This window comes from Atheta coriaria, unplaced genomic scaffold, assembly GCF_025399875.1.
Source record: "Atheta coriaria isolate IRGN ID8LTWV9N9 unplaced genomic scaffold, Caltech_Dcor_3.1 hic_scaffold_9_pilon, whole genome shotgun sequence".
In the NCBI taxonomy this organism is placed as follows: domain Eukaryota; kingdom Metazoa; phylum Arthropoda; class Insecta; order Coleoptera; family Staphylinidae; genus Dalotia; species Dalotia coriaria.
The window spans coordinates 11980052-12007403 of NW_027045451.1; the positions used below are offsets into that span (position 1 = coordinate 11980052).

General features: G+C 36.6%; 5 protein-coding genes and 1 long non-coding RNA gene across 8 annotated transcripts; 3 read left to right on the forward strand and 3 right to left on the reverse strand.

The window, feature by feature from the left end:
- Positions 1-34: 34 nt before the first annotated feature.
- Positions 35-782, reverse strand: LOC135799197 (uncharacterized). The gene is made up of 2 exons (XR_010549923.1): positions 708-782; positions 35-647 (listed from the first exon to the last, which is right to left on the reverse strand). It is a non-coding gene; the product is annotated as an uncharacterized lncRNA (long non-coding RNA).
- LOC135799193 (ADP-ribosylation factor-like protein 16) lies at positions 256-1522 on the forward strand. 3 transcript variants are annotated; one of them, XR_010549922.1, is made up of 4 exons: positions 256-630; positions 691-962; positions 1168-1239; positions 1301-1522. XR_010549922.1 is itself a non-coding variant. In XM_065312212.1 (2 exons), exons 1-2 carry the CDS (start codon positions 256-258, stop codon positions 868-870), a joined length of 555 nt encoding a protein of 184 aa, XP_065168284.1. In that variant the 3' UTR covers positions 871-1522. The 3 variants fall into 3 exon arrangements, 1 of the variants encoding a protein (XP_065168284.1); XR_010549921.1 differs by having other exon boundaries at positions 691-1239; XM_065312212.1 differs by having other exon boundaries at positions 691-1522.
- Positions 1523-5841: 4319 nt separating this feature from the next.
- Positions 5842-8614, reverse strand: par-6 (partitioning defective protein 6). The gene is made up of 3 exons (XM_065312549.1): positions 8253-8614; positions 7703-7928; positions 5842-7437 (listed from the first exon to the last, which is right to left on the reverse strand). The coding sequence occupies exons 1-3, from the start codon at positions 8340-8342 to the stop codon at positions 6779-6781; spliced, it is 975 nt and encodes a 324-aa protein (XP_065168621.1). The 5' UTR covers positions 8343-8614; the 3' UTR covers positions 5842-6778.
- Positions 8615-8841: 227 nt separating this feature from the next.
- Positions 8842-9387, forward strand: LOC135799440 (coiled-coil-helix-coiled-coil-helix domain-containing protein 7). Its single transcript, XM_065312550.1, has 3 exons — positions 8842-8932; positions 8993-9146; positions 9205-9387. The coding sequence occupies exons 1-3, from the start codon at positions 8877-8879 to the stop codon at positions 9319-9321; spliced, it is 327 nt and encodes a 108-aa protein (XP_065168622.1). The 5' UTR covers positions 8842-8876; the 3' UTR covers positions 9322-9387.
- Positions 9388-9657: 270 nt separating this feature from the next.
- Positions 9658-14615, forward strand: LOC135799437 (ethanolaminephosphotransferase 1). The gene is made up of 6 exons (XM_065312548.1): positions 9658-10202; positions 10317-10385; positions 11547-11739; positions 12171-12769; positions 12824-13006; positions 13300-14615. The coding sequence occupies exons 1-6, from the start codon at positions 10152-10154 to the stop codon at positions 13372-13374; spliced, it is 1170 nt and encodes a 389-aa protein (XP_065168620.1). The 5' UTR covers positions 9658-10151; the 3' UTR covers positions 13375-14615.
- On the reverse strand, positions 14533-24043 carry TfAP-2 (transcription factor AP-2). Its single transcript, XM_065312547.1, has 4 exons — positions 23283-24043; positions 16589-16900; positions 15944-16139; positions 14533-15578 (listed from the first exon to the last, which is right to left on the reverse strand). The coding sequence occupies exons 1-4, from the start codon at positions 23676-23678 to the stop codon at positions 14848-14850; spliced, it is 1635 nt and encodes a 544-aa protein (XP_065168619.1). The 5' UTR covers positions 23679-24043; the 3' UTR covers positions 14533-14847.
- Positions 24044-27352: the final 3309 nt, after the last annotated feature.

Here is a 27352-nt window from a genome sequence, read left to right on the forward strand (position 1 = left end):
ACGAAAACGTATCAACCAAACCAAACAAATCCCAGAAAGTTTTTCGTTTGTTTATTTCTATAGTATTGCGCATGCGCTGCTTACAAAACAACGCTCCTCAAAACAATATCGCCAATCACGTAAATAAAATCCCCCAAAATCTTTAATAATCAATCAATATTTGTTGCCATGACGATGAAACGACCAAACAAAACATTTTAACCTCTTCTACAAGTTTTGTAGTATTTCTTGCAATTGTTTACAATATTTTAAACAATGACAACTTCTACACCACGCCAAATGGACCCAAACATTATCTGTTTGGGTCCTACAGGTTCCGGAAAAACTTTGCTTTTAAGAAAACTGCAAAATGAAAATTCCGTGGATAACACAACAACTTCCGTACCAACAGTCGGGACGGATATCGTCCTGATAAAATGGAAGCGCAAAGTGGGCGAAAACGGCACCGAAGTTGAATCCGAAACAAAAATTCGTGAACTTGGTGGAACAATGGCGCCCCTATGGTCCAAATATCTACACGGCGTAACTAAACTTCTCTATGTTGTTGATACGTCGAATTTGTGCCAGATTTCCGCTGCTGGAGTGTTACTCTACACGATGTTATCCCATCCAGGACTACAAAAGACTAAAGTAACTATAAATATACCCTAAAATAGTAAATCGTAAGTTTGAATGTGTTTTGGTATCAAGTTTTTGTTAGTGCTTACCAAAATGGACGTCAGTTATCGGCAGATGCGTAACGAGGCGCTGTTGATGCTGCAAATGACGCGGCTGCGTAGTGAGATAACGCAAAATGTGCGTATCGTCGAGGCAAGCGCTATCGACGGCGAGGGACGCGTTGAAATTTTACAATGGTTATTCAGCAAGTAAAACTTTCTCTGCTTTCTATACGAATCTATACGGGAGCCATTTTTTGTGTGCAACCAACCGAACACTACCAAATAAAATAAGATAAGTGCGAGGTAAGCGGAAAGAAAGCATAAAATTAACACTTTTTGTGGTCTTTTAAAACTAATATAAAAGGTGCAAGCGTTTAACAAATGCCAGTTATATATTTAACTGGTTCTTGTATAGTCAATAATAGACTTTAATAGTTTCAATTGTAATAATAATAATTGTCATTGAGTATTATAATGTTTCGAGCTTTGTTCACACTTTTCTGCTTAGTGGTTGCGTTTTTGAGTTTTTCCTACGCGAAAGCCATCTATGAAGATTCTCAAGCAGCTGCATCAGGCGGAGGTAAGATATTTTAAAATGTTTTGTTGAGTTGTTTAATTTCTGATTCTTTTATTGTAACTAGATCATCATGGACGCGTGCAAATTAAAGTTTATCGCGGTCCCTCCGATCATGAAGAGCATGGCCACGCTCCTTGGGGATATTGGGTAAAACAACCCGCTGATGATGACCACTAGATGCTGTGTCCTGCTAACCTAATCTTAATACTTTTAAACTGTCTAAATGATTCTATTATTAAATGTGGGTAATTTTATACTTTTAGAATAAAATTCTTCGATTTTAAAACATTTTTTATTATTTCTCAATTCCAGAGGTTTAATTTATTTATCTTTTCAGCTAGCATTTTGTGTAAAACAGCGCCAAAGGTTTTTAACATTAAATTGCCACTTTTTAAAATAAGCGGCAACTAGATCTTCTGTTGGTCAAAGTCGAACTATGTTTCAGAATTGTTTTCGGCTGAAAGGCAGGTCTGTATTATTATATTATTATTTTTTAAATTGTTTCTGCTCGAAAGACAGGGTCGAACTTTTTTTTAATTGGTAAATCAGATATGTTATGATTTTAATTAAGATGCTAATAAAGATTTTACTATTTTTTTTTGTCTTCCGCTTGACAATTGACAGTTTTATTACCCGGATAAAAGTGTTTTGAATTATTTTAAATTTTGACGAAGTTTGTAAAATCCTGCGAAGATCCATAAAAATATATCAACCTCTTCATACATTCTGTGATCCTGATACAAAGTTGCATCGAAACTTGTGTCGAAACACTTATACAATTTGCACATTTTAATTTCAACCTAATGTTGTGAATACTGTCTAAATTATCGGTCTGATAACAAAATTCTACTAAGATACATTGCTCAAAATAATGCTTTCTTCTAGTTTCTGCAATAAACAAGTTAATTTTAAAATTTTTATTTTCTGCTTAAGAAAGGACGGAGAAAATGTATATTCCAGGTTATTGCAGTTTTTTCGCAAACTAACAATGGTAAAGGAAAATGGTTTTCAGTTTCGTATGCAGGGCATAATTCTACATTATGTAGCACTTTAAAAAATGCAATTATCAACAATTACGTAATAAATGAAAATGGCCAATAGCTCGTAAACTAATTACGTCATCGAAACCAAACCAGGATTAATGGATTCCTTGCATCATTCTACATCCCTATAGAAAGTTTCGTGAAAATCGGAGGGGTGGTTTAATATGGTGTGTTTCGATTTTCACCAAGTATTTTGAAAATATTGATGTTATCGGAAAACTGACTCGATATATTTCATCCCCTGGGAAAACTGAACCGATTGGCGTTTTTGATTTTTCTCTAGCGTAAAAAAATATTTTTGGGCCACAAAAGAGTCAAGTGTAACCTCTTGACTATTTTCAAGCACTTTTTGATCAACTTTCAAAAATGGAAAAACTAAATCTGCCATTTTATAGATCTCTATCACCGCATGAATAATCTGAAGAAAGTTCTTTTTTAACTTTAGTACTTTTCGAGAAAGTTGAGTCGGAAAATTTAAAAAACACCTTTTATATTTAAAATTTTTTAATGTTATCCCATCTAGAATTTGATGCTAAGCATCACAGTGTTTTTGGTATTTAGTTATCTCAATTAGTTTCGGAGATAATGGGAATTTAAGTCTCGCTGGAAGTAGACATTTTACTTAAAGCCATCTTCAGAGAATACTCGTAATGATTTTAAATAAAAAGTTGTATATATTGCTTAATTAAAAGTCTTTCTACACAATGATGTTACTAGTTTTTAATTAATATTTGAAATACTAATTATAATGTCAGGCGCCTCCGCCAAATTTATATTAATTAATAATATTGCACAAGAAATAAAAAAAAACAGTTTTTTAATACGTATTATCACAGAGGACAATTTTATAAAGCGTTTATTTTAATACAAAATTTTAAAAAGATACCGGACAATGTACTGTTTAAAGTTATATTCGTTATATGTAATCTTTAAAACCCAATAGGGCCTAAACAAAACAAAATAGACAGAAATTTTACTAAGATTTATTGTTCCGAATTATTAGTATAATTAGAATCCGCAATCAGAAATTCAAAATTCCAACTTTAAATTTTGAACAAAAAAAAGTGAAAAGTTTTGCAATTTTTATGACAAAATCTTTTCGTTAAATTTTTTATACCATTTTGGTTGTTTTACAAGAAGTATGCCATCTTGTAGAGAATTTTTCAAGGATCAAGAATATGAAGTCCTTTGCTTTCTAGCCCTTTTAGTTCTCGAGATAATTAACATTTAATCTTTAAAAAAAAATTTGGAGGAGGCGCGTTTCCACAGTTTTGACCAGAATTTATTTTCAAATAGTTCGACCCTGTTCTTTGAGCGAAAATATTTTAATAAAAATGTTCGACCCTGTTCTTCGACCGAAAAAAATTTTATAAAAAAAGTTTGACCCTGTTCTCCGGTCAAAAAAATTAAAAAAAAAAGTTCGACCCTGTTCTTCGATCGAAAACATTTTAATAAAAAAGTTTGACCTTGTTCTTCGGCCGAGATACATGGCGTTTTCCGCATCGTGTCATCAAATTCTACTAAAAATGCTAAGTTTTGAGGGCCATTTTAGAGCACTTTCAAAGCTGTTAGAGAGTTAAAAGGATATACATAAGTTAAAGGATCTGAAGGACTATATTATGACGGTGAAAAACTAAAGAAAAGTTAATTAGTTTACGAGATACAAGGCGTTTTCCGCAGCGTGTTTTTCAATTTTATGAAAAATGCTAAGTTTTGAGGGCCATTTTTGGGCACTTCCAATGGTGTTAGAGGGTTAGAAAAGCACACATAGGATAGAGGATGTCAGGAACTATATTATGACGGTTAAAAACTGAAAAAAAGTTAATTAGTTTACGAGATACAGGGCGTTTTCCGCAGCGTATTTTTAAATTTTATGAAAAATGCTAAGTTTTGAGGGCATTTTTAGGGCACTTTTAAAGGGGGTAGAGGGTTAAAAGGGTACCCATAAGGTAAATGATCTCAGAAACTATATTATGACGGTTAAAAACTGAAGAAAAGTTAATTAATTTACGAGATACAGCGCGTTTTCCGCAGCGTTTTTAAATTTTAATAAAAATGCTACGTTTTGAGGGCCATTTTAGGGCACTTCTATAGGGGGTAAAGGGATGAAAGAGATTGCATAAACAACACAAAATTTAACGTAAAACAAAATATTAAAATGTTGATGATTTGGTTTTAGCATTTTATTCTAAATTCAACAAATGCAAGTACAAACATCTCATAAGATCCACAATAAAAAACGTTTCTATTTCAAATTAATGTATGCCGCTGTTTAAGCTTCCACGAACTTCGCTTATTTTTTTCATCGGAAGAAGATTCAGAAAGAACAAGAGGTGGATAAAGCAGATCTAAGTTCTGCCGTGGACGTGGCGGTTTGTGAACAAATACCGGTTGTTGGGGGTACTTTAAAACTCGCTTAATCTTCAATATTGGTAAACCACTCTTGGATGTACCAGATTGCTGGCATGTCCAAGTACAATTTGCATCATTATCCCTAGGATTATTAATTGGAACATACGGATCATTAACATGCTCATAGCCTGGCTCTTTTTTAATTTCATAATATGGGATTGGTACGAATCCGGGTGACATGTTTTCCCAGGATTGAAAACCGCGGTTCTCACTTTTGCACTCAATATACGCATCCTCATCGTATTCTTGTTTGATCATTTTGGCGTTCTCCTCGTACAGTTCCTGTTCAATTTGTTGCTTCCTTCTTTGAAGTTTTTCTTGCCTTCTAACAGCACGGTCGATGCGTCGCCTCTCTCTGGAACGCTGTGTCCTGCGTATAGACAAAACCAAATCTTTGATTTTATTATGCAACTGCTTTAATTCTCTAATTTCATCGTCGTCGCTGTTTTCTGCAATAAGTCGCTTGGGGCGGCCTTTTTGACCAAGCTTTTTATGCAAACTCAATTTAGCAACAGCTTTATTCATGACTCGCACCTAACGTAAAGAAATTATTTGTTGTTAAGTTAGTAAATATCAAGTTGGAAGAAAACTTACAATATTCAAAAATTATATCAGGACGTTCACAAGTTAACGAAGTTTACTTGTGTTTGACACCTTGTATTATGCTAAAAAGTACGAAAATCATAAACAAGAAAACAAAAACAAAACAAACAAGCAAAGCCGCTTTGATTTTATATGAACGTAAGCCCTTCATTTTAAAAATTAAAAAGAAAACTTAGATCATAGAAAGTTGCCTAACTTTTTGATTTAATTTTTTATGGTAGCCATTGTTTTATCTTCTTAATTTAGTGGACAAAGCATTAATAATGTTATAAATGTGCAATATTAACAGAAATTTTTGTAAAATTGGAATTAATTTGCAATTAATGTGCATAGTTTTGATTTTTGCAACACAAGTGACAAATTTTTGTATTTTCAAAAGTTAGACACCTAATAATCAGCCGACAGATATAATATTCTTGACCCGTGAGTTTAAAAGTTGCTTCTTTGCTTTTCTTCCAACAAATTCATCACAAATCCATCCCACTACTAAAAATACTCAAAATTGATGTAACGGACAACAGGAAACAGTATAAAGAATTAGACAACATAAATCTATAATAGTTTTCTATTCTCATCCACTTCAGTTCTTTGTTTTTCGTATATATAAAAGTAAGATATTTAACTTGCAACTTGTAATATATATTATGTATATAAATAAGTATCTATGCACGCTGCAGCAGTGAAAATGATATTACTGCTTGTTGACCTCACACGACAAGTGATCTATAACAACGATCTAATTCACGATACAAGTTCAACGATCAAGACAAAGATAATATTTCAGGACGGAAGTCATTGTAAATTTTGTTTCAGGTTTTAAATTCGATAGATACAAAGCTGCCAGTTGATTAAATTTCAAGTACAATATTCGAGATGCTCATCATTTCATTCTTCAGTATAAGTGTGTGTAAATTTGGTGTTCACTGTTTTTCCTCCAGGCACATTGGTAGTATTGGTAGTCTTCGTCCACTGTAAGCTCGATGATTTCCTTCGCCCACCAATGCCAACATTACGTTAATCATAATAAAAATGTATGTACAACAATTAATGCATAGAATTAATAATAAAATCGATAAAAAATAGCTTGTAAACATTAAGTACAATTATATATCATAGAACGCAACGCAACAAATAATATACCTATAAAAGTAAAAATGCTTGATGAAACAATAAATATAATACGGCCTATGTTCCTCAAAATCATCATAAATCATGTTTTAAGTAGTGATATTTGATATTAAGTATTCGAAAATGCACCATTGAGCTCACAAATAACAAGAGTTATTTGTTTGCCGGTGCAAAGCAATAGCTTTCTTTAGTATAGTTTAGTTTAAAATGCTTTAAAATGTTATAAAAACCGGAAATGGAATGTCCGAAGCTACCAAACAAGCTATCAACATATTGCTTATCTGCTTCGACAGGGAATAGTCGCTTACATGCTAGTCGTAACAAAAATATATCATCGATTGGACTCATTCTCAATATTATAAGTGCAAAATGCCATCCTCTCGTGTCTGCGACGACGAAATACTATCGTCCAGCGTAACGCACGTCAAGTCAACGATCTCATCCTCATCCTTATCGTCGGGATCCGACCCACCAGTGGTGTGGCTCTGTTGTGACCCGCTGGAAAGCTGCGAGTTCCGGCTAAAGCTTCCGCGGCGCACAGGTGCGACCGTCCGCTGATTCGCCGGCTTCACCGTGACGATTAGATTGCTGCTGTTTGCCACCATCATATCCGTGACTTGATCCAGCGTTTTACCAAACACCTCAATACCATTTACTTCAATAACTTCATCGTTTACTGCTAGCAGACCAGTGGATTCAGCCAGACCACCAGGGACCAATCGCGAGATAAATATCCCGGGAATTTTTTCGAGTCCCGTAGGAGTGACGCGCACACTTGTGCCGTCGCGGATGTAGAAACCCAGGGGTTTATCCGAGCCGTGTTTAAGGAGTTTTACGCGCCGGCAGGTGTCCGGCACGATGTCCACATCAATAATAGCAGACACCTGTCGAAAATCATGTGGATTCGAGATCGCCAGCGTCTTATTTCGACTCGGCGTCGCCCACAGCGATAGGCTCGAGATGAGATTTTTTGGTTTCATCGTGCCGTAACCATTTAATTCCTCGGAACTATCTCCTGAAACAATCAATAGAGTATTAACATAACGCCACAACCACCCAACCTTAACACGCCTTCACATTGTTCAAATTTGACTCCTAATTAAATATTTGCAATTATTTACATGTACACAGTACACTACAACCTTCTATTCAAGGTTGGACTGTATTTGCATGTTGATGTGTTAGTGTGATGTACTGTGATGCAACTGATTGGCATGCAGTGTGTAGAATGCCAATTAAAAACGAGTTTATTAATGAAAACAGAAGCATTCGTTGTTTACCTTTGCGTTGTACAATAACTCGCAACAACGGCTTGGCGTTGTTCAACGCACGCCGGAGATTCTCGTCATTATTGATGGGCAGCAGGTCCTGGTCGCTAGGGTCGATGTAGGACACCAGGAAGGTAGTGTCCGTGAGACGGTGCAGGCGCTCCAATAACGAGCGGAACTCTTCAAACTTTGCTTGCACATCACGCTCGACGGAAAAGCGACGAAACTCGGCATCAAACTAAAAATATATTTATTTACATTAATGAGTCGGGAAATGTACCTATTGATAGTTATGTTAATATTTATTTTAAGTGCTAAATAAAATGACCATAAATGGTAAGAATTGTGGTGTGTGATTGTTGCATTGAGTTTAAAATGATTCATGCTCTCTTTAGCAAACAGGTGTCGGCTCGGCATGGAATAGAAAGTCGGCGAAGCACGGTTTGCGCTTGAAATCTCCAAACCGCACACGCAAAACGCGAAAATTCGCTGCGGAAAAAAGCAGCTTGTTTTCCGCAAGCGATGCGTTTTTTTTGTTTTAGTTGTTTGGCAGGTGGCTCACCTTGCTTTTCACCTCCACCAGCCCGCTGTGCTCGTGCACCGCGCCACTGCTGTTGCTGTTCTTCATCATGACGATTTTGTTTTTCGACATTTTGTCGTCGCTCGGAGGCGGTCGGTGGGCACACACGCCTAGCACTACGCAACGCGCTGATCGCTTCCAACGTTGGGGATATGGTGGCAACGCGCATTTAACGCAGCGGATGATTACGCACGGGCATGGACGCGGCGGCGACGCGCTCGGCTAGGAGTCATTCTTATTCTTCCAGGTAATCATGAGAGGATGGCGAGCACTCTCGCCGACGGACCGGACGAATCGCGACTGACCGACGTTGCCACTCGGCGGGCGGAAATCAAGTGTCGTGCGCGCACAAAATCTCATGGATTGTGTACGTACACGTCGGTGCTGCTAATTGCAGTGAAAACAAAATGGCCGAGATATTCTCATAACACAATTCAACAAAATTATCACCTGCACAAGCAAAAGTGCAGTTTATGATTTAAACTGAGTAATAAATATAATATTCTTGTAGTTTTTATGATTATTGCATTTACTTTCTTACAAATTGTTTAAAATTTAGAAAACAATTTTACAATTGCCTTTATTCCAGTTATTTTCCATGAGTATATGATCTCGACCTGCAACAAAAACATAACCTTGCAGTCAAATGAAAATAAATCACTGTATAATCAAATTTTGTAAGAAAAGCGCTATAATATTTTACTATTTTACTACTTTTGCAGTGTAATGGGACGCATTGAAAAAGCTAATCCTGCAACACTCAATCCATGTCACAAAGAATCTGATTTAACATACAAATGTCTTGATGATAATAATTATGATAGAGATAAGTGTCTCAAAGCAATGGAAAACTATCAACTGTGTAAATCTTTTTGGGTAAGTACAACAATAAACAAGAGATTTACTAGATTTATTGAAGATTTATTGTTGTTAGGGGTTTGTTCGAACTCAAAGGAGGAGAGAAGGCAAATACCCTTTACTTCCACCTGAGGAGGAACGCGATGAGATTAAAAAATACTATATTGATGCATTTTTGAGTGCCAAACGATGATTTTGCATTTATTTATTCTTAGTTAAATTTAGAGTGATTTGTTAAATAAAGTTAGTTTGAAAAGTGTTATGATCTTGGACTGTCATCTAGTGGCGACCTCAACAACTATCAATGAATTAAGATCTGCAAGTACTTAGTGTACGCGAGTCGTTTTTCCGCTGTAGAGTATACACTGCTAGATAAATATTTCTCGTTATATTTCTTCTTAATTTATATTTATTCTAAATTTTAACTCTATTTTTATATTTTACGATTGAAACATTTAACATTCTGGTGCTGCTCTCTTGTGGTAAAGATCGAAATGACAGTTAAGAAACATGTGAAATGAAGGAAAAACAAAATGGTGGCACATGAATGAAGTGCGTCATCGAATCGTTCGTTGCGTGCCGGATTCGCGATAACAGTAGCAGGTGATAACACGAGAAAAACAAAACGGCGGCATGGAGAACGAACTCCAATGAACCGCGCGATAAGCGCCAGCACGGAGGAGGAGCGCACGCATCATACGACGCGTGAGCAGCGTCGTCAGTCGTAGCGCCGCACTCCACGCGATTCATTTCCTGCCGGTCGTGCTCCCGGAACAAGCGTTCAATCTGATTAGTTTACAGTAGTTTGCATCAACCTTACCGACGGACGTAATCACGCGATCGTCGTGCGTTCGCCGAGTAACGATAGTAACGCTCAAACTGTTTACTTCAGGCGTGATTCGTGTCGTCGAGTATCGACGTGGAGCTGGTGTGGTGCCGTATTTAGGTGCTGCAGGAAGCAGCCAACAGTTCGCGTTTTAATTAGGATACACGTACAGTGGAGACACCTCCACCGACGGCAGGATGAGGTCCTATTTAACCAAAGACCATTTGGTCGGATTTGAAAATTACAAGGTGAGTTTTTATATGCTTTGCTTGACGTACACCTGCGTCATGCCGGCTTATTCGCCGGCAATTATAATTACGAGGATAAGCGGGAAATTTATTGAATCATTTATCTGTTTACAGTATAGCTGTAAAGATACTAGTCCACTTAGCGTATATGTGATGCACCCATTTTGGAACAAAGTCATATTGGTAAGTAAAACACTGTTGGTTTTTAAATATGCTCCTTCCTGCTCACTCCTAACCTAATTTAGCCGTTTTGATGCAACATAAAGAAGCTTCACGACTGTTTTAATTATTGATTGGATAAAAATACGCAATATGCTACATTAATTATTCTTGCTGAAACAGAATGCCTATAAATCAGGTTGAAAACAGCCTTTGCATGTTTGCAATGCGGTATATAAGTAAATTTAGTCAATATTTAGTCTTCAGTTTGATTAAATGAAGAGGAAAGTTTGAATTGTGTGTATTTTTGAACCAATTTATTTCTACAATCTGAAAATTTTATATTTTTCTTTGAAAATGCCGCGATTTTGTTGTTTTGAAGGTTTTTGATTGCGTGTGCTGTAAATACTAAGGAAAAGTACCAATATCACTTTAGATTATCAATTTTGGATTAGTAGATAACCCATGATTGGTACTATTACGTGTCTATCACATGTGAATAATCTCAAACTTGTAGTTTTGTAAAGTGCCTCTCAAATTACTCAACCACTACTTATATTAATCATACTTGATGTAAAAAAATGCACAAAAAGTTAAATAATTTATGTCTCAGTACAATTATAATGTTGTTTATATCTTGTTGTGCCTTAAATGTCTGTAACTTATAAATTTTCCAGAGGTCGAGGCTTTGAAAACATGAATATAGTAATAAACTACTGAAAATATCGTTTATTTTAAGATGTGTGTCACTTGTAGTACAGATTCATCTAAAAGAATCTTTTATTTTTGTTTTATTGTAGTTTTAATTACAATTATTCAACAAACACTCTCTATTAAGTCACTGAATTGTTGTCGTATCGAATAATTATTTATTTAAGCATTGGTATAATTAATATATTAATATTACTACATTGTGCTAGATATGCGGCAGCTTTTTAAACTATACTTGAAGACGTGGAACACAGCATAACATGAATAGTGTTGGCGACAACAACAAATCGCTCGTGTGGTTGATCAGTATGTGTGTAAACTTTTAACCTTAGTGACTGGGTCGCGATGATAAGAATAGTTTCGTTCCGACCTGATTTTAAATTCCCATTCCTTCGTATTCCGCATTGCATATTTATTTATGAACTTATCGATTTTTTTTCAACGTTATAATCATCATTCAATGTATTTCAACAGATCTGTCCGAAATGGATCGCCCCCAATCTACTAACGTTCACCGGATTCCTATTTACCCTGGTGATGTTGGCTCTATTGAGTCTCTACGACTATGAATTCTATGCGAATGCTCCGAACCATCCAGAAGTGTTGCCGATTCCGAGCTGGGTGTTTCTAGCGAGCTCGATATTTCTATTCCTCGCTTATACACTAGGTAAATATTAATTATAATGTAAAAACAATATTGTGATTAATTAACGCGTCTAGACCTGTCTACAAACTAGTTTGTTTGCGTGTTACTTAACTGGTGAGTTTGATTTTGTTGAAATAAAATGAAAAAGTAACGTGATTCATAAACTTTTTCAGTTTATGATTTCGTTGAATCATTTATAATTATTACAGTAACTTTTTATTTGGAGAAGAAGATAACAAAATGTATAATAATAAAAATTTAAACAGCAGTTATTCACGATTACAACGCGATTACATTTATCAAATATTTAGTAATCTAATTATATTTTTGGGCGACGGTTAAACATATAAATATTTGTATTAAATTACAAATTGACCCTGTAAAGGTCGATTTTTACTGATTTCCTAAAACACAAATTACAATTTATTAAATGTTTAAATGTTTTATTGTAGATGGTATCGATGGAAAGCAAGCCCGTCGCACAGGAACCAGCGGCCCGCTCGGAGAACTCTTCGATCACGGTCTGGATTCACTCACAGCGGCGATAATCCCGCTCGCATGGTTTTCCATCTTTGGCCGCAGCGAAGAACACAGCATCAATGCGCTGCGCATGTTCTTCGTCGTGTGGAACGTCCTCATCCACTTCTATCTCACGCACTGGGAGAAATACAACACTGGTTTGCTATTCCTACCGTGGGGTTATGACTTCTCAATGTGGTGTACGATCATCACGTTTTTCGCCGCCGGCGTACGCGGAAACGATCTCTTCAACTTCAAGCTCGCCGGGTTGAGCGCCGGCGTCTGCTTTGAGATACTCTTATACGTTTCATCCGGTTTGGCGAATCTGCCTATGATCGGATGGAATATGTATCAGTCGTACAAGAATCAAACGGGGTACAATCGGACGTTTGCGGAGGCGGTGCGACCGCTGGTTTCGATCACGGTGTTCTTTGTGATGACCACATTATGGGTGTTATTGGCACCGTATGTCTTGGAGAAGGATCCGCGTGTGGTGTTTATTATCATTGGGACTGTCTTCTCGAATATTTGCGTAAGTAATTTATAAATTTTTAATTTTTTTCATTAATAGTTGATATTATTGCAGTGTCGATTAATCGTGGCGCAAATGAGCAACACTCGCGCTGATTTATACAACTGGCTGTTGACTCCCAGTGGGGTATCGATTGCTGTGTGCCTCTTGGTGGATAGTGAAGTTGTGCAGCTCACGACAGCCTATGTGTGGTGTGCCATTGCGTTGATAACACATATTCATTACGGAACGTTTGTGGTAAGCAAATATAATAATAGAATATTATTTATTTATAGAATAGATTGAATGCGGGGTAAAAGTTCATGTGGAAACAATCGGAGATATCAGGAAGTAATTTTTATGGTTAATTTTCGTACTTTTTATTGTCATATTGTGGGTATCCACTGTTTATTTCACTTCCGTGTATGAAATTATCGAATCTGCGCATGAATATTCAATAAGTATTGCAAGTTGTGATTAGAATCATCTGGAATAATCAAGATTTTATTTAAAATGTTTATAAAATTTACACATGTGTTTTATTTTTGTAGGTTCAAGAAATGTGCAGACATTTCCGGATCATGTGCTTCAAAATTCCGACGCAAGAACCGCCACACGCCGATTGACTTGCTGCCGACAACGCCTGAAATTAAGCATTCATCTACCCGGGCGCAAAATCACCACTTACCACCATCAACAACACAAATCTTCAATTTTGTTATATTTTGCGTTCAACGTTTAATTTCGTGCGTTGTCCCTCGGACGCCACTCTATGTTTTTGTGCTCGTCCATTTGTGATTGTTTATTATTTGTTTAATTTTTACTTTCTCTCCGACGCGAGAGAAGCAAATCTCAGGCGTGCAGCAAATTTTACGTGAAGCGTTGAATAAATTCAGACGGCGTCCGCAGCATAATGAAATCTAGCATGATATCTTATTAGTAGATTGTTGCGGTTGTGATTGAGCAAGCAGATCAAGTTGCACGCTGAGAATGATGTACGAAAGCGTCGTCTTTGTTTTTGCTCAATGAATACTCATTTTTATTATTTATTTCGATAATTTCAACTTCAAAGTTACTTGATAATGCCAGTCAGACAAACTAAATAAGTAAACATCAACAAGAACTAACAAATAGAACAAATGCAGTCGTTTATAAAGCAGTAGCTATACAAAGGTATGATTTTGATTGCAGTTAATTTTTATTTTTTACTTTCGAGGGGTTTTTATTTATGAATATCATTTTGGTGTAATATTTGATGTTTACGATGATGCGCCATGTGCCATTTTGTAAAACGTATTTATTGTAAGTACGGATGTGCGACTAGTCGCGTTGAAAATGACTGCTACGGATGGAACCCTACATGATTTGGTTGTATAATTTGCTAAGTATCTTGTAAGTTGCGGCAGGTTGATCACACGACACGAATAGTTGCACATGCTGTAGATAAGAGGCGTCGCTTCTTTCTGTTTCTTGTAATAATTAACATTCCATTTGTACACACTTCACCATGGGCTTCTTTTTGGCAGGGAGATGCGGTAGGAATGTAGGGTTTAGGCGTAGCGGACTTGTAGATAGGGTTTTTAATGTATTGTAATTTTTTGGACGTTCGCAGTTCGCAAGTTTAACAAATTGTGGTACGCTAGTGAAACCAAATAGATTGCAAGCAGAGTGGACGTGGTCGTAACCGACCAATAATTAATTAATTAATTTTTGGATTAATTAATAAGAATGATTGCACTTGATTTTTCGGTGTCGCATAATTAAAAATTGAAAACCAATGGTGATTTTCGAGCGATCGAAAAAATATATTTCATATGAGAATAGTTACAATAAAAACAATAAAATGGAATAATACTTATGTAACAAAGTATAGTATATACCTATATTCAATATGTATACGACGCCACGAGAACACTGAAGATTGTATAAACTCGCCGAAGATGAATCGGAGCTGCCAGTCGGTCATTTGCGCACTATGTACAATCGTAGCCTTGTCCGAGAATTACGATTAGGTAGATCACAAAACACATACAAATTCGAGGGGTTGCCCGTCTTGGAGAAATTGAATTAGATTTAGATAAATTACCTACGGCCTAAGATCACTTTTTGTCGTCCAGCTTGGCCTTGTCGAGGCTGGAGGTGACGAGCATCGGCTGGCCCTGCCCGCCCTGATTCGGATACACCTTGTCGAGGTGCTTGAGCGACTCGCTGAGGAAGTTCTGGATGGCGGTGAGCGCGGCGACGATCGCCGGCGAGCCGAAGCCGTGCGATATCAGCGAGAAGTGCGTGAGGTGGCGCTGGATGGACGGATCGAGGAGGATCTGCGGCCGCGTGTTGCACAGCGGCGAGCGGTCCTGGTTGAGCAGGTCCATCAGCTCCTTGGTCACCTGTTTGGTGGCCTGCAGCAGCTCCTTGCGACGCACGGACTCGCCGTGCTGCCGGATGAGGTACTCGGCCACCTGGCGTGCGGGGAACTCCGTTTCGCAGACGTAGCCGAAATCGCGCGCCAGATGAATGGCTTCGCCCTCAACGAGCGAGGTGAGCAGTGTGACGTTGGCGGCTTTCCGCCGCCCGGCGGGTAGATTCAGGCCGATCTTTTCCAGTTTTTCGCGGAGAAGACGCCCGCCGTTTTTGGATTTGGCACGGCGGAGCACGCCGCCCAGGAGGGAGGCGTTGAGGCACTCCGGCGGCGACAGGCGGCGTTGCACCTCACCGACGGTGACTTTGTACTTTGACGTGGAGGAGAGCAGCGAGAGGCGGCCCGGCACCGAGCAGAACACATCCGACGGCGAGACCATTGAACCACCACCGTGATCTTTTCCTTTTATACCTGTAAAGAGAAAAAGGATTATTAGAAAGTGAGTTTTTTAATCAAATATGGCGACTATCAATACAATTTATGTTTTAGACATAAACATTCGCAATTTTTAAAGTTTTCAAGACAAAAACTACAATTTGCGGGAAGTTGTAAGTAACTCTTGCCTCAAAAAACATACTTGTGATGTTATGAATTAAAAATGGATACAGAAAAACAAGAGCTTCCTTAATTTAAAGAACTTCAGATAGAAGTTCAAAATTAAAAAAAAATAATATTTTCTTCATTGGTATTGTTCATTAAAAATAACTCCCTAAATTCTCTGTTCACAAATACTCTAACATCCTAGTTATTACACTGTTAATTCTAAAAAAACTTACTTTTCAGTAGAGGTAAATCCGAAATGAATCCCGTGTTATCATCGATACCACCCTGAGCTTCCTCAACAGCCTGCCCCAACGCTTGATGCAGCGACAGCGGATCATCATGCGAAGACACTCGCTGTGGGATGCCATAATCTGCACGTCCACCAGGCCCGCTGGCGTACGGGAAGCTGGCCCCGTGACTCAGTTGACTCTGAAATTTACCGAAAATTCTATTGTAAACCTTGCCTATATTCATATTTTGTTGATTGCAGCACAGGGGACAGAAATAGTTTCGCTTCACAAGATGCAAACAAGTGCAACAATCTTGAAGATCCTGAGGATGCCGGGTATCTTCGGCAGGATAATATGAGACGAGATTATTTTAGATTGAGGGGATGCAACAACGACATAGACATAGTTATGACCCGGGCATGGGGTGGAATGTTCCGGTTTTGATCCCGCCCCAACTCTTAGCCATCCATCTTAGTGCATAGTTGCGAGCGGAATGTCAGACATTCACCGCATCACGAAAACCACCCCATACCAACAACTACCCTATTAGCTATTCCACCCCTATAGGAATTTAAAAACGCGAAAGAATCTCATTCAATATTTATATTATCCACAAATATTTCTACTGGTCTAGTGGATGAAACTTACCACATGGGTGTGATTTGGATCCGTTTCCCGTCGCAGGCCGAGTTGATTGTAATGATGCAGGCCAGATAGACCACCATAGGGATCAGTGAGGTACTCAAGGTGCTGCTGGGGCGGTGGGCTAGGCGGGTGGTGGAACGGCGGCGGGAAGTACGGCGGTTGAAAGTCTGGCTGCGGCAGCTGGTGCTGCATCGCGCCGCCGTGGTGCACCGCCGACGCGCCGCGATGATGGTGGCCGCCGCTGCCCCCGGCGCCGTAGCCCGGCGAGCTGCCGCTCAACGCCAGCGAACCGTGTCCGCTGGCCGTTAATCTCTCCTGCAATCACACCGAAACAAATCACAAATTAATAATAATAATCACTTTATTTATAAACACATACATTGCAATTCATTCTCATTACTTGGGATAAGAAATTATTAATTTATGCGTTGTCAAAGTTTGGCTTTTGTCATTTCTGTCAATATTAGTCATTTCTAATTCCTCTTTCGTTAGAATTTTAATAGTTTATTACAATACAGTACTTGTTTGAAAACCCAAATTCTTTTTACTATATTTGGGTAAAACACACGGTGAATATAAGTATTTAGTTATAAATGCAAGTACCGTTTGTGTATTTTACTTTGTTTGGCGCTTGCGAATAATTTAACGGCTATAATTAACAACATTAATTTGGCGCGCGAATAAATCTAAAATGGCGGCGCATTTATAACCTCTTAAAACATGAAATTTAACACACAATTAAATTCTTTTTTCAAGTTAAATACTCACAAAAATCGTCCTTAACTGTTTTACAGTATGTTAAAAAACTTTTCTAACTTTACAAAACACACACAAATTTATTTTATAATATAATTTATGTTTTTATAATCCAATATTTGCACATGGTTGCACTAGTTTAGTAATCTTGGATGATTGTGTCGCGTGTTTTGAATATTTTATTAGAGCGCGAATGACGAGTGACGAACAACGCGTCTATCGCGGCCTGTCGCCCGGAACATTCTGTGTGATTCGGTTCTTGCGCTGCTCCGGAGGCGAAGAGCGGCGCTCCGGCGTCTCGTCGATCGGGGGCCACTCGCAGCGCATCGCCCGAGGGCCTTCCGAGCACGTGTCCCTCGACATAATAATTTTACCATCCATCATCACATCAAATATATAACAAAAATCGGCAAACAAAGAAAACAAAAATCCAATAAGGATAAAGTTTAATTTCAAGCGTTATTATTTATTTTAGTAAAGTTTATTCTCGTAATAGTTGTAATGGCGACAATATGTAACATAATTCGACTTTAATGTAATAAAATAGCAGCTTAATTTAATGTAAATCGCGTTCGTGCCGTGATGCTTGTGTTCTTCACGTGCGTGCATTCGTTGCGCCCAATTTGCTGCGCGTGTGCCGTGCCGCTGCGTGTTTTTTCGAATTTTAATGAAAAGCGTGAAGCAACAAGTAATGCTTGTGTAATGTGTCATTTCCTGTGCTCATAAAAACCCTTCCACAAAAGAAAAACCGAACATAATACCAACAAGAAACGAGGAGTTACATATTCATTTGTTTCACGACGAAATTTCCAACCAATCAGAGACGACGCTCTTGTTGTTTGTGCTGCTTGATGAAACAATGAGAAACAAAATGGCGCACGCGACACGAACAGTCGACACGCGTCCGGATTTCGTCAAATTTAATATATGAAATACAATCAGGGAAAAAATTGTTAGCGTAATTAGATCTTCAAGATCGTCAAAAGTTGATTAAATTTTTTTTGTAGATAATTACAGCGTCGTCCATTAAAGTCGCGTATCATCGAGTTGCGCAAATAAATCAAATTATCTTCTCATTCTCAACGCTATCTGTATCAATGTTGTTGTTGCAATTAGAAAATTACGAATTACGAATTAAAATTACAATTACAATTACACGCTAGAAAAACTAATCAATTCGCTAATTATCTTCGATAATAGTCAAGATAGTTGAAGATATTTGTGGACGGCTGGACTGTTTTTCGATTGTTGTAACATTTTTTTATCGTCTAATCACTACTGTAATTACGATCACAATTATCTACGCATTGTAGAAGATACCGAGTGTTGCAAAATATCTTATTTAATATTTTATTTAATGCTTTTGGTTTATTTTGTTTTAAAATTGATGAAATAATTTAAAAAATGTTCCAAAAATGAAAATGAGTAAAATTAGACGATAGGGGAAAGATTTGGTTAACTAAACTGCCCACATGCGTTACATACCACTAATTTTTAGCAAAACATGTAAATTGGGTTGCGGCATAACCATTCACTTCTTTCAAACTTCTTTTTTCACCTATTTTTAAACTTGATCTACGTGCGAGGATAAAAACAACAATTTCTTTGTCTTGACAACAAAGTAATTACTTTATTCTCAATCAGACTCTACCGGGAAGCTTTGTTCACCCCTTATAACTATTAATATGTTTCAAATTCATCAAATTCTCGTAGCAGTGTGTTTTTCAACATTTTTCATGTTTTCTTTTTAACAAAATTTTAACAAATCTAACTTAGTTCAGTCGTTTTTCAATTCTGGGTACATTGTAAAAACAAACACTGCAGTTTTATATTTATTTCTCTATAAATTACATTTTTTTATCTTTTTAAAGATTAATTTGGTAAAATGAGTTGCCTATACTAAACTATCATTCCTTAATTATTCTGCGCCCAGAATAAATATAAATTTAAATTTTTTCCAAATGTTTTCTGTGAATATTTGAAAGTTGAAGAAACGAATGAGGAATGATATCAATGAGCGATGTACGTGCAGGCTATTACAAGCAATTATCTCTGGCGTGCGCTGGGCACTCTTGCTCTACGCGAGAGTAAAAGAATCAAAACGAGAGCAATGAGCAAGACCAAAAATGTTCCTGAAGCTGCTGATGCTAATGATAAAGTATCATGGCGGCAGGCGGCAGGTAAATGATTGATGATGCTTTTTTTAAACGTTTTGCTCGTGTTTTCTATTTCTTACCCTTTTTTACCGTAAAAGTAAAATACGTAACTTGAACTTCCAGCGTTATTACGTTATTAGATACATTAACATTTGGAGGAAACAATATTTCAAATGAGTGTAAGAAGTGCACGTGCGGAAATGACGCAAGACGCTAACTAATCTGGTAATTATTATTTAAGTATTCTAATTATTAGGAATAATAGATATATGATAAGCAGTATTTTTTTTATTTTAGAATTGATGAATCTGTATTTTTAGGTTACTTTAGTTTAATACACTTTAGCGCCATCTAGAATTCAATTATTTCACTATAACTTTGATTAAATCTCTATATCAACTTTCATCCCTTATTTAATACCTTTTAAATCAAAAATTTTGACATTTTATTAGTTATTCTGCTATTCGGGGCGGTAATGAATCAAACAAATCATAGATCATCAAAATTGGTCCAGCTGATCTTGACTTATAAATGTTGTAACTAACACAACTCTGTTTTAATTACTTATATAGATTATTTCAATCAGTATCAAAGATATAAAGACATTTTCATGTAAAATAACTTCAAAAATAGGAGAAACTTTCATATTCTAACAAAAAACGCCATTTAAATTCCAAAAATGCATAAGAAGTTGCCTACGTTGAACCAAATTAACCTCACACTTCACCATCACCATAAACAATCCGCAATCAATTAGAAATGTACCAACGTAAGTTTTTGCGCGCGTTCGCTGACTGTTGGCGCTGTTGGCGGAAAGGCGCGCATTAATATAATATAGATGTTTATGGGCAGATGCGGCGGCGATATGGAAATGAGCGCGCGCCGCGCGCGTGTAAAAAGTGCGCGCACCGAACACGCCGTCGTCGCGTTCCCCTCTCTTTCGCGGGGCCCCCCATTTCCGCCGCCGCCGCCCCGCGCGCCACCCATGCATGCCTCGAGCGCAGGAATGCCGTCAGGCTGGTGTGCACGCCCAGGTCCTGCCGACGGCCGATTGAGATTCATTCGAGAGCTCATCATCGACGGGCAGACACAATCACATTCATATTGGTACTCACAATCACCATCACCATCGCCATCATACTCGTATGTAATCACGAATGGATTTGAAAAAAAAAATGTTACACTGGTGAGAAAACACGAGAAAAACTTTGAGATTATAATTTAATTGCGAATAGAATTTAACGTTTGAGTTTTTTGAGTTTTATTTCTGTTTTTATCATGAAAAATATGAAATTTTGAAGGTGAAAGTTAGGTTAAGTAAATATCATACTACCACAACTGTCACTTCATCTGCGCATGCGCCAAATGTCACATTGTGACATATAATAACATTTTCACTTGATGTTTTGACAGTGACACATAATATAACCTAAAAAATTAATCAAATCATATGAAACTGTAAAACTGAAAGTTAGGTTAGATAAATATCAAACTACCACCACTATTACTACTTCTGCGCATGCGCAAAAGTCACAATTTGACAAATTACAACACTTTTACATGATTTTTGACAGTGACACATAACATAACCTATAAACCTAACCAAACTTGAAAATTAACCCACGTGAATGTGTAGATAATATTTGAAATGCTTCAATGTTGTTTCTCTTAAGTCGACTGAGCCCGAAAATTACCGTTTTAATGTGTTTTCGTTAATGTTGCCAGATTGGCCCGCCGAAGATGCTAATCAGTGCGATCATTACGAAAGCAATGACATGCACATAAAGGCATCGTTTACCGGGCGGCTGATAGGCCCGGGCCGGCCGAAATTGTCGATTCATTAATAAAGATAATTTTGACAATTTCCTGTTTCGACAATCCGACATACCAACTGCAAACACTCATTAATATTTCATGTGTCGCTCGCGTTACTACTTAAAACCACTTATACATACTTACTTAACCTCACATTCTAGTGCAAGTAAGTAAATAAGCAAGTACAGAGTTTACATAATAGAAAATACTTTCAATTGAAACATGCAGAGAATAAACACGCGCCAAATAAAATTAAATTTTTGTTGGTGTGTAAAATGTGTTTTTAGACACGCTGAGCAATAAATTTTATGCACTAATGCGTAAAAGTCAATATTAAACATTTTTAGTGCACACGTGTCTAAAATTTAATTTTACACACCGAAGACAAATAACTTCATAACTCATCCTTGCTACTTAGTATAATTTTGATTCCTGCTGCAGGATGCATAGTCTTTTACTGCCTTGGAGGGCATCTCGTGCCCGTGCCGAAACTCGTGCGGCCGCTGGTCGCCACCGCAGCTACCAGTCTTCGAATCAATCATCCGTGACGGCGAGGTGTAAGTACGCTTATTATTGCCGCGATTACGACACACTAATAGCGCAGGGGTAGCGCAGGAAGAAGATAACCCACTATACACACACGCACACACATGCTCACTACGGGGCCGCGCTCGAGTTGGTAATGGTGAAAATTTACTGTTGCATCGGATAACTAACTAATTCTTCGCATGGTACATAGTAACATTGACCAACTAGTAGTTTTAGCTTAACGATGCGGTGTCAAAGAGTGTCCAGAGTCGTAAAGGGGACACGCCTTGGAAACAACACAAACGGCAGATAACATAACGTAAGAATACATAAGACAATATACAGAGTGTTTAAGTAAAACAAAATAATTTTGATAGTTTAAATTGTGTTTTGTTTAATGGATAATATTTTAATGATTTAAACACTTGGTATAATATTAATACTCAGGGTGTTATTTATTGTATTGAACATTTGTTGTTTGACGCTTGTTCAAACACGATTTTTAAATAGCACTAAACTGGAATTTATTGCCCTCCGGGAGGGTATTCCAGTTACCTCGGGGCTGTTTACGTTGTTTTACACTATAAACGTCGTTGCGCGCCGAGCAGCATCAGTTGGGTTAGTCGCTTAGTCGCCCGTCGGAATAAATTGATTTTCACGTTGTTACATACGTATAATTCAAATGTAATAGGATATTGCCTTAACAACAACTATTTTCTTTAAATTTTACGTTATTATTATTACTTTGATAGAAATATGATAGAAATTCCCATGGAAATTAATGTTTGCAATTAAAATTTATCAAAATGACAAATATTTGGCGCTAATTTCTATTTTAAATCTATATTAATAAATATAATTGATTACTTAAACAGATAGATACATTTTGCAATTAATATTTTACATTATTTAAGGAAAAAACAAAAATAGATATTTTTATTGACTTTTGTAGCAATAATAAAACACTTGAGTTGTGTAACGACTGTTTGTTAATTAAATCCGCGCAAATAATATGCGATTAATTAATATTCACACAGAACAATGTTTTTAATTAATTTCAGACTTGCTTGGTGCAAAAAAGACAATAATAAAAGACAATAAAAGAACAACAATTACCAATAATCCAATTATAGCACATAAACTTATGATTCAATAAAACTTACTGCAGGATAACTATCCTAATGGAAAACAACACCAATAAATTTTTTTAAGGAAAAGAATTTATTCCTATACAAAATGCTGAAAAAACCGTTATTATAAATTGATTAGTTTTTGCGTAATTAATTAAAAACCATGAAAATTAAAAATACCTAACCTCTTCCTATTTCCTAACCTTAAATTATATACATTCTAACCTCAAAAATAAATTTAACTCATCTTATCTTCATTATTTGTCCAAATTACCAGTTTTTTAATAATTAATATTTAATATAGTAACTTACATCATCATCTAAATCATCCCCTGCATTCGCATTAGCACTGCCATTCTCAACCCCATGCTCAACACCCTCCTGCTCCTGCTCCATCTCCAGCTGCTGCTGCTGCTGCTGTTGCATGAGCACAAACGCAACATCGTTGTTATTATTTGCCTTGCAATCGTCGGACGCGCGCTCCGCTTCATCATTGCTCACACTATTCAAATCCTCGCTGATCTCATTGATAATAATCACGTTATCATTTCCCGGCAAAAGTCTCCTTCGTTTAATCGTATTAATCCCTATCGTATTATTATTATTATTATTATTGTGATTCTGTGTGTGGGTGTGAATCCGGTGATTACTCCGCGGCGAGCTAAGCAAATCACTGCTCATCGAATCCGGCGAGTCGGGATTATCCATTATATTCGTAAATATGTTTAATACGTAGATTAATGTTAATAAATAAATGGCCACGCGTTTTATGAGCACATGATTTTAGGTTATGTTACGTTTTGTAGGTTATGTTCGAGTATTTTTTGTTGATTCGGTGGATTTATGGCAAGAATACTGTGTGTGACTAGTTGGATTTGCTTTGTTTGTTTGTTGTTGTTGTTGGCTCGAGGCGACCGCGCCGACTGACGGCCGACGGCGCTCTTGGCCGCGAGGCACCGAGATTGGGCATGGCCGCGACTTAACTTCGGCGGCTTAAGTCCGAGCAGAAGAGCGCGAGCGGCGCGGAGCGACAGAGACCAACAATGCGCACCTTGATTCACCTGTGCGCGCGCTCGGTAGTCGCGCAACTAGCGCCCCCACCGCAATTCGCGATATAATTATTGTGTTTGCAACTATTTAAGTTCCGCCTTTTGCTTCAGTCACATAACATCAAATTCCAACATTAAAACTTTACTAATCATTTTATTCTTTAACATAATTCAAGTTAAATTAATCATCGCAATATTAATTTAAATATTTTTTTATAAATATTAAAAAATGGCGATATGTATACTTAGATTGATAATTACTCAACAATTGTTGTGAATATTTATTGTGAATGTTTAAACAGAATGAGTAAATAACTAAAATAAGAGAACGCATGTGCGAGGAGCACACGAGGAATGGCGCGGAATGGTGGAATGAATGAACCGTTATTAATGCATTTTAATGGCCATTTTAATAAACAACGTGCGAGAGCGAGCCGGCGAGCAGAACAAGTCGGCGGCGCTCGTTTAACGAATCTCGCATGCGGCTCGAATCCATTCAGATTCACGTTCCTCGAATGTTTGAACAAATGTATTAAACAAATATTTGCGAATTCAGTAGGAAATCACAAATCCATAAAAGTTTAAGTGAATTGTTAAGTGGCATGTTGGTTGCATACCACTGGGCAATAATAGACAAGTGTTATTTTAGTTAAATTAGGCGTTAATTTGATTGGTTTTGAATGTTTTTGAGTGTGAATTAGATAGTTTACATAATTATCTTTAATGTTAGTAAATATGATTGTTTTAAAAAGGGCATAAAGTTAATTTTTTGATGAAATTTAAAAAATTCTGTTTTTAATTTGATTTTTTGTAGTTTTTTAATGAAAATTTTGATTTGTTTTAATTTTTTTAAATATTTTTGATTGTAAACTGCAAGATAATTAAATTATCTTTAATTTAATACCAGTATAATAGGTCTACTATACTTATAAAGCCTTTTATTTAACAAAATAAATCTTAATGTCATGCGGTTTTGAAAAAAACTTAATTTTTGCTTCTATATCTCAAATTTCCAAACAAATTTAAAAAATTAAACTTATATATTATAGTTTATTAAATTATCTTTAATATAATATAAATTTTAACCATTTTGAATCATTCAAAACCATAGTTTTTACTAAAAATACAAATTGTTTATAAGTAAATTAATTAAATTCAACCAGGAATTCATTATTTGCCATTTTTACGAGCGAAAAACATAAACACAATCTTAAACTTGACTACAATTCATTTAAGGCGCGCGCTAAAAAGATTTTATGACGTTTTCCCGAGTTTAACGATCGTTAACATCTCTCTCTCCTCTCTCGAAAGTCAAGTCCGCGTTGAACTCGTTGAATCAGAAGTCGGCGAGCAATTAATTTCAGGTGCATTTCGTCATTCGCTCATTCCTTATGATTCGATTCACTTACTCACATTTCAACCAACAAATAAAATAAACTACTCGGACCTAGTACCTAGCTACCACACGATAAATAAACCTTTGATTACGCTCGCAGTCAAAAGTAAAGTCTCAAGTAAAATCGGTAGTAAACTCAGCCGATCAGAATTCGGTGTAATTGCGTATCGCGGGATAATCAATCATTTGTAAATTACACGAATTATTTAAATACGAGCGGAGGGCTGCCGCTTTGATGTACGCAACGATTATTAAAGAATTATTAAAGCACGCGGCGAGCCGCTCAACAAATTAGGATGTTTTCAATCGTTGATGCCAGCGATTCGACGTTTTGTTTTCTTTATCAGGCGTAATTAAGTCTCGGATAAGATTTATAGTCGAGTATGAATCTAGAAAAATCAACAGGTTTACCATCGTACTGAACTAACAGTAATTAATGGTTGGTAATTAGAGATATCATGTATGTCAACAAATGGACTCTTTAATTGAGTTTTATTTGGAAACAGATTTTATTGAATTGGAAAATGTAGGTAAATTGTATGTTTTTTGATATAATTGAGGTTAGAATCACTTTTAAGATGCAAAAAAATGTGAAAAATCAAATATAATGAGTTAAATTATCAATTAATGTTAGAAACTAAGTTTTTTAAGTCTTCAACTGTCAATTGAAGTGTTTTTTGCAAAGCAGAAGACAAAATTCTAATTTTTGGCAATTATGATGTTAAAAATATATTAATTTTATTTAAAAATTATTAAATCAATGCAAAAAGACAGATAATTTAATAAATTAACAATTTCCAAGTTATACTAAGAATAATAAAATTTTTGTTATTAAATAATGACAAAAATGCCAAACCAAACACAAGAAAAATTTTAAAAAATCAAAAATATTGGTTTTTGTCATTTTTGGGCTAAAATACTATTCTAAAACTGTCAAAATTGGGTCAAAATAAAGAAAAGGTAAAATACTTTTAATTATTGTGATTATTATTAAATAAATAATAATAATTTATCGTTTAAAGGTTTATTTAAAGTTTTTTTTTCAATTCTATTTGAATTTCTATAAAATAAACATAATTAAAATACCATAAATTCTCCAAATATTTATTTTTAAAAACTTTGTTCATACGATTCATTCAGTTTTAATAATTCGCAGTATGACGTGTTCCGGCCGATTTCCAGCGAAGTCGCCAGCGCCTCGTAAAAAAAGCCAATTTTTGTCCGTTGATTGAACAGGTTGAAAAACGATTCGTATGTGGGTCACTCGTTGTTCGGTCGAAAACACACCAGCATCTTCGCCGAGAGACAACATACTACGCACGCATACGGGCACAGGTCCGAAGACCTGCGCGACGCGCGTCGAAGAAGATGTGAACGCGCGAAGAGCACTCTCTCGGCCGCGCGCCGTGGCCGCACCACAAACCGGCGATTTGGCCGGTTGTTGACCGCACACACGGGATGCCCACAGCATCACCACACGCGAGCCGCTGCTCAAAATGCTGAGGTACCAATAGGTATGAAGAATGAAGCGAGATAACGTTGATACATATTAAATAAGTGTGCGGGGGAATTTTCATAACGTCCTGTCACCGTGTGAGAAGGTATTTGATTTGCTTTTTGTGTTAAACTTTCAATTTTATTACAGAATTTAACAGCAATTTATGATATATTTTGTAATTTTTATTCAAGAAAGTGTTAAAGTCAATATTTAAAAAAAAATTAAGTTGCTCAGGTTAATTGTTCTTTCTATAATATAAAAATGAATCGCAAAATCTGTTGGTAAGCGCATAACTCAACAACGCTTAACCCAATTTGGCCAATTCTTTTTTAAATGTTCGTTAAAGTCGAAGGATGGTTCTTACGGCGAGAAAAATTTGAATAATTGCCGGGAAAATCCTAAAAACAGCCCTTTTCTATAGGATAAAAGTTGAATGTGT

Bases quoted from the DNA above. Each gene is read 5' to 3' on its own strand.
- LOC135799437 (XM_065312548.1), top strand. From the start codon at position 10,152: ATGAGGTCCTATTTAACCAAAGACCATTTGGTCGGATTTGAAAATTAC. The intron at 10,203-10,316 runs GTGAGTTTTTAT...ATCTGTTTACAG, and splicing joins TCGGATTTGAAAATTACAAG to TATAGCTGTAAAGATACTAG. The intron at 10,386-11,546 runs GTAAGTAAAACA...GTATTTCAACAG, and splicing joins TTTGGAACAAAGTCATATTG to ATCTGTCCGAAATGGATCGC.
- LOC135799440 (XM_065312550.1), top strand. From the start codon at position 8,877: ATGATCTCGACCTGCAACAAAAACATAACCTTGCAGTCAAATGAAAAT. The intron at 8,933-8,992 runs GTATAATCAAAT...CTACTTTTGCAG, and splicing joins TCAAATGAAAATAAATCACT to TGTAATGGGACGCATTGAAA. The intron at 9,147-9,204 runs GTAAGTACAACA...TATTGTTGTTAG, and splicing joins AACTGTGTAAATCTTTTTGG to GGGTTTGTTCGAACTCAAAG.
- TfAP-2 (XM_065312547.1), bottom strand. From the start codon at position 23,678: ATGGATAATCCCGACTCGCCGGATTCGATGAGCAGTGATTTGCTTAGC. The intron at 16,901-23,282 runs GTAAGTTACTAT...GTGTGATTGCAG, and splicing joins GGGATGATTTAGATGATGAT to GAGAGATTAACGGCCAGCGG. The intron at 16,140-16,588 runs GTAAGTTTCATC...GGTAAATTTCAG, and splicing joins ATCCAAATCACACCCATGTG to AGTCAACTGAGTCACGGGGC.
- par-6 (XM_065312549.1), bottom strand. From the start codon at position 8,342: ATGTCGAAAAACAAAATCGTCATGATGAAGAACAGCAACAGCAGTGGC. The intron at 7,929-8,252 runs GTGAGCCACCTG...ATATATTTTTAG, and splicing joins TGGTGGAGGTGAAAAGCAAG to TTTGATGCCGAGTTTCGTCG. The intron at 7,438-7,702 runs GTAAACAACGAA...TGATTGTTTCAG, and splicing joins AGTTATTGTACAACGCAAAG to GAGATAGTTCCGAGGAATTA.
- LOC135799193 (XM_065312212.1), top strand. From the start codon at position 256: ATGACAACTTCTACACCACGCCAAATGGACCCAAACATTATCTGTTTG. The intron at 631-690 runs GTAACTATAAAT...TTTGGTATCAAG, and splicing joins CAGGACTACAAAAGACTAAA to TTTTTGTTAGTGCTTACCAA.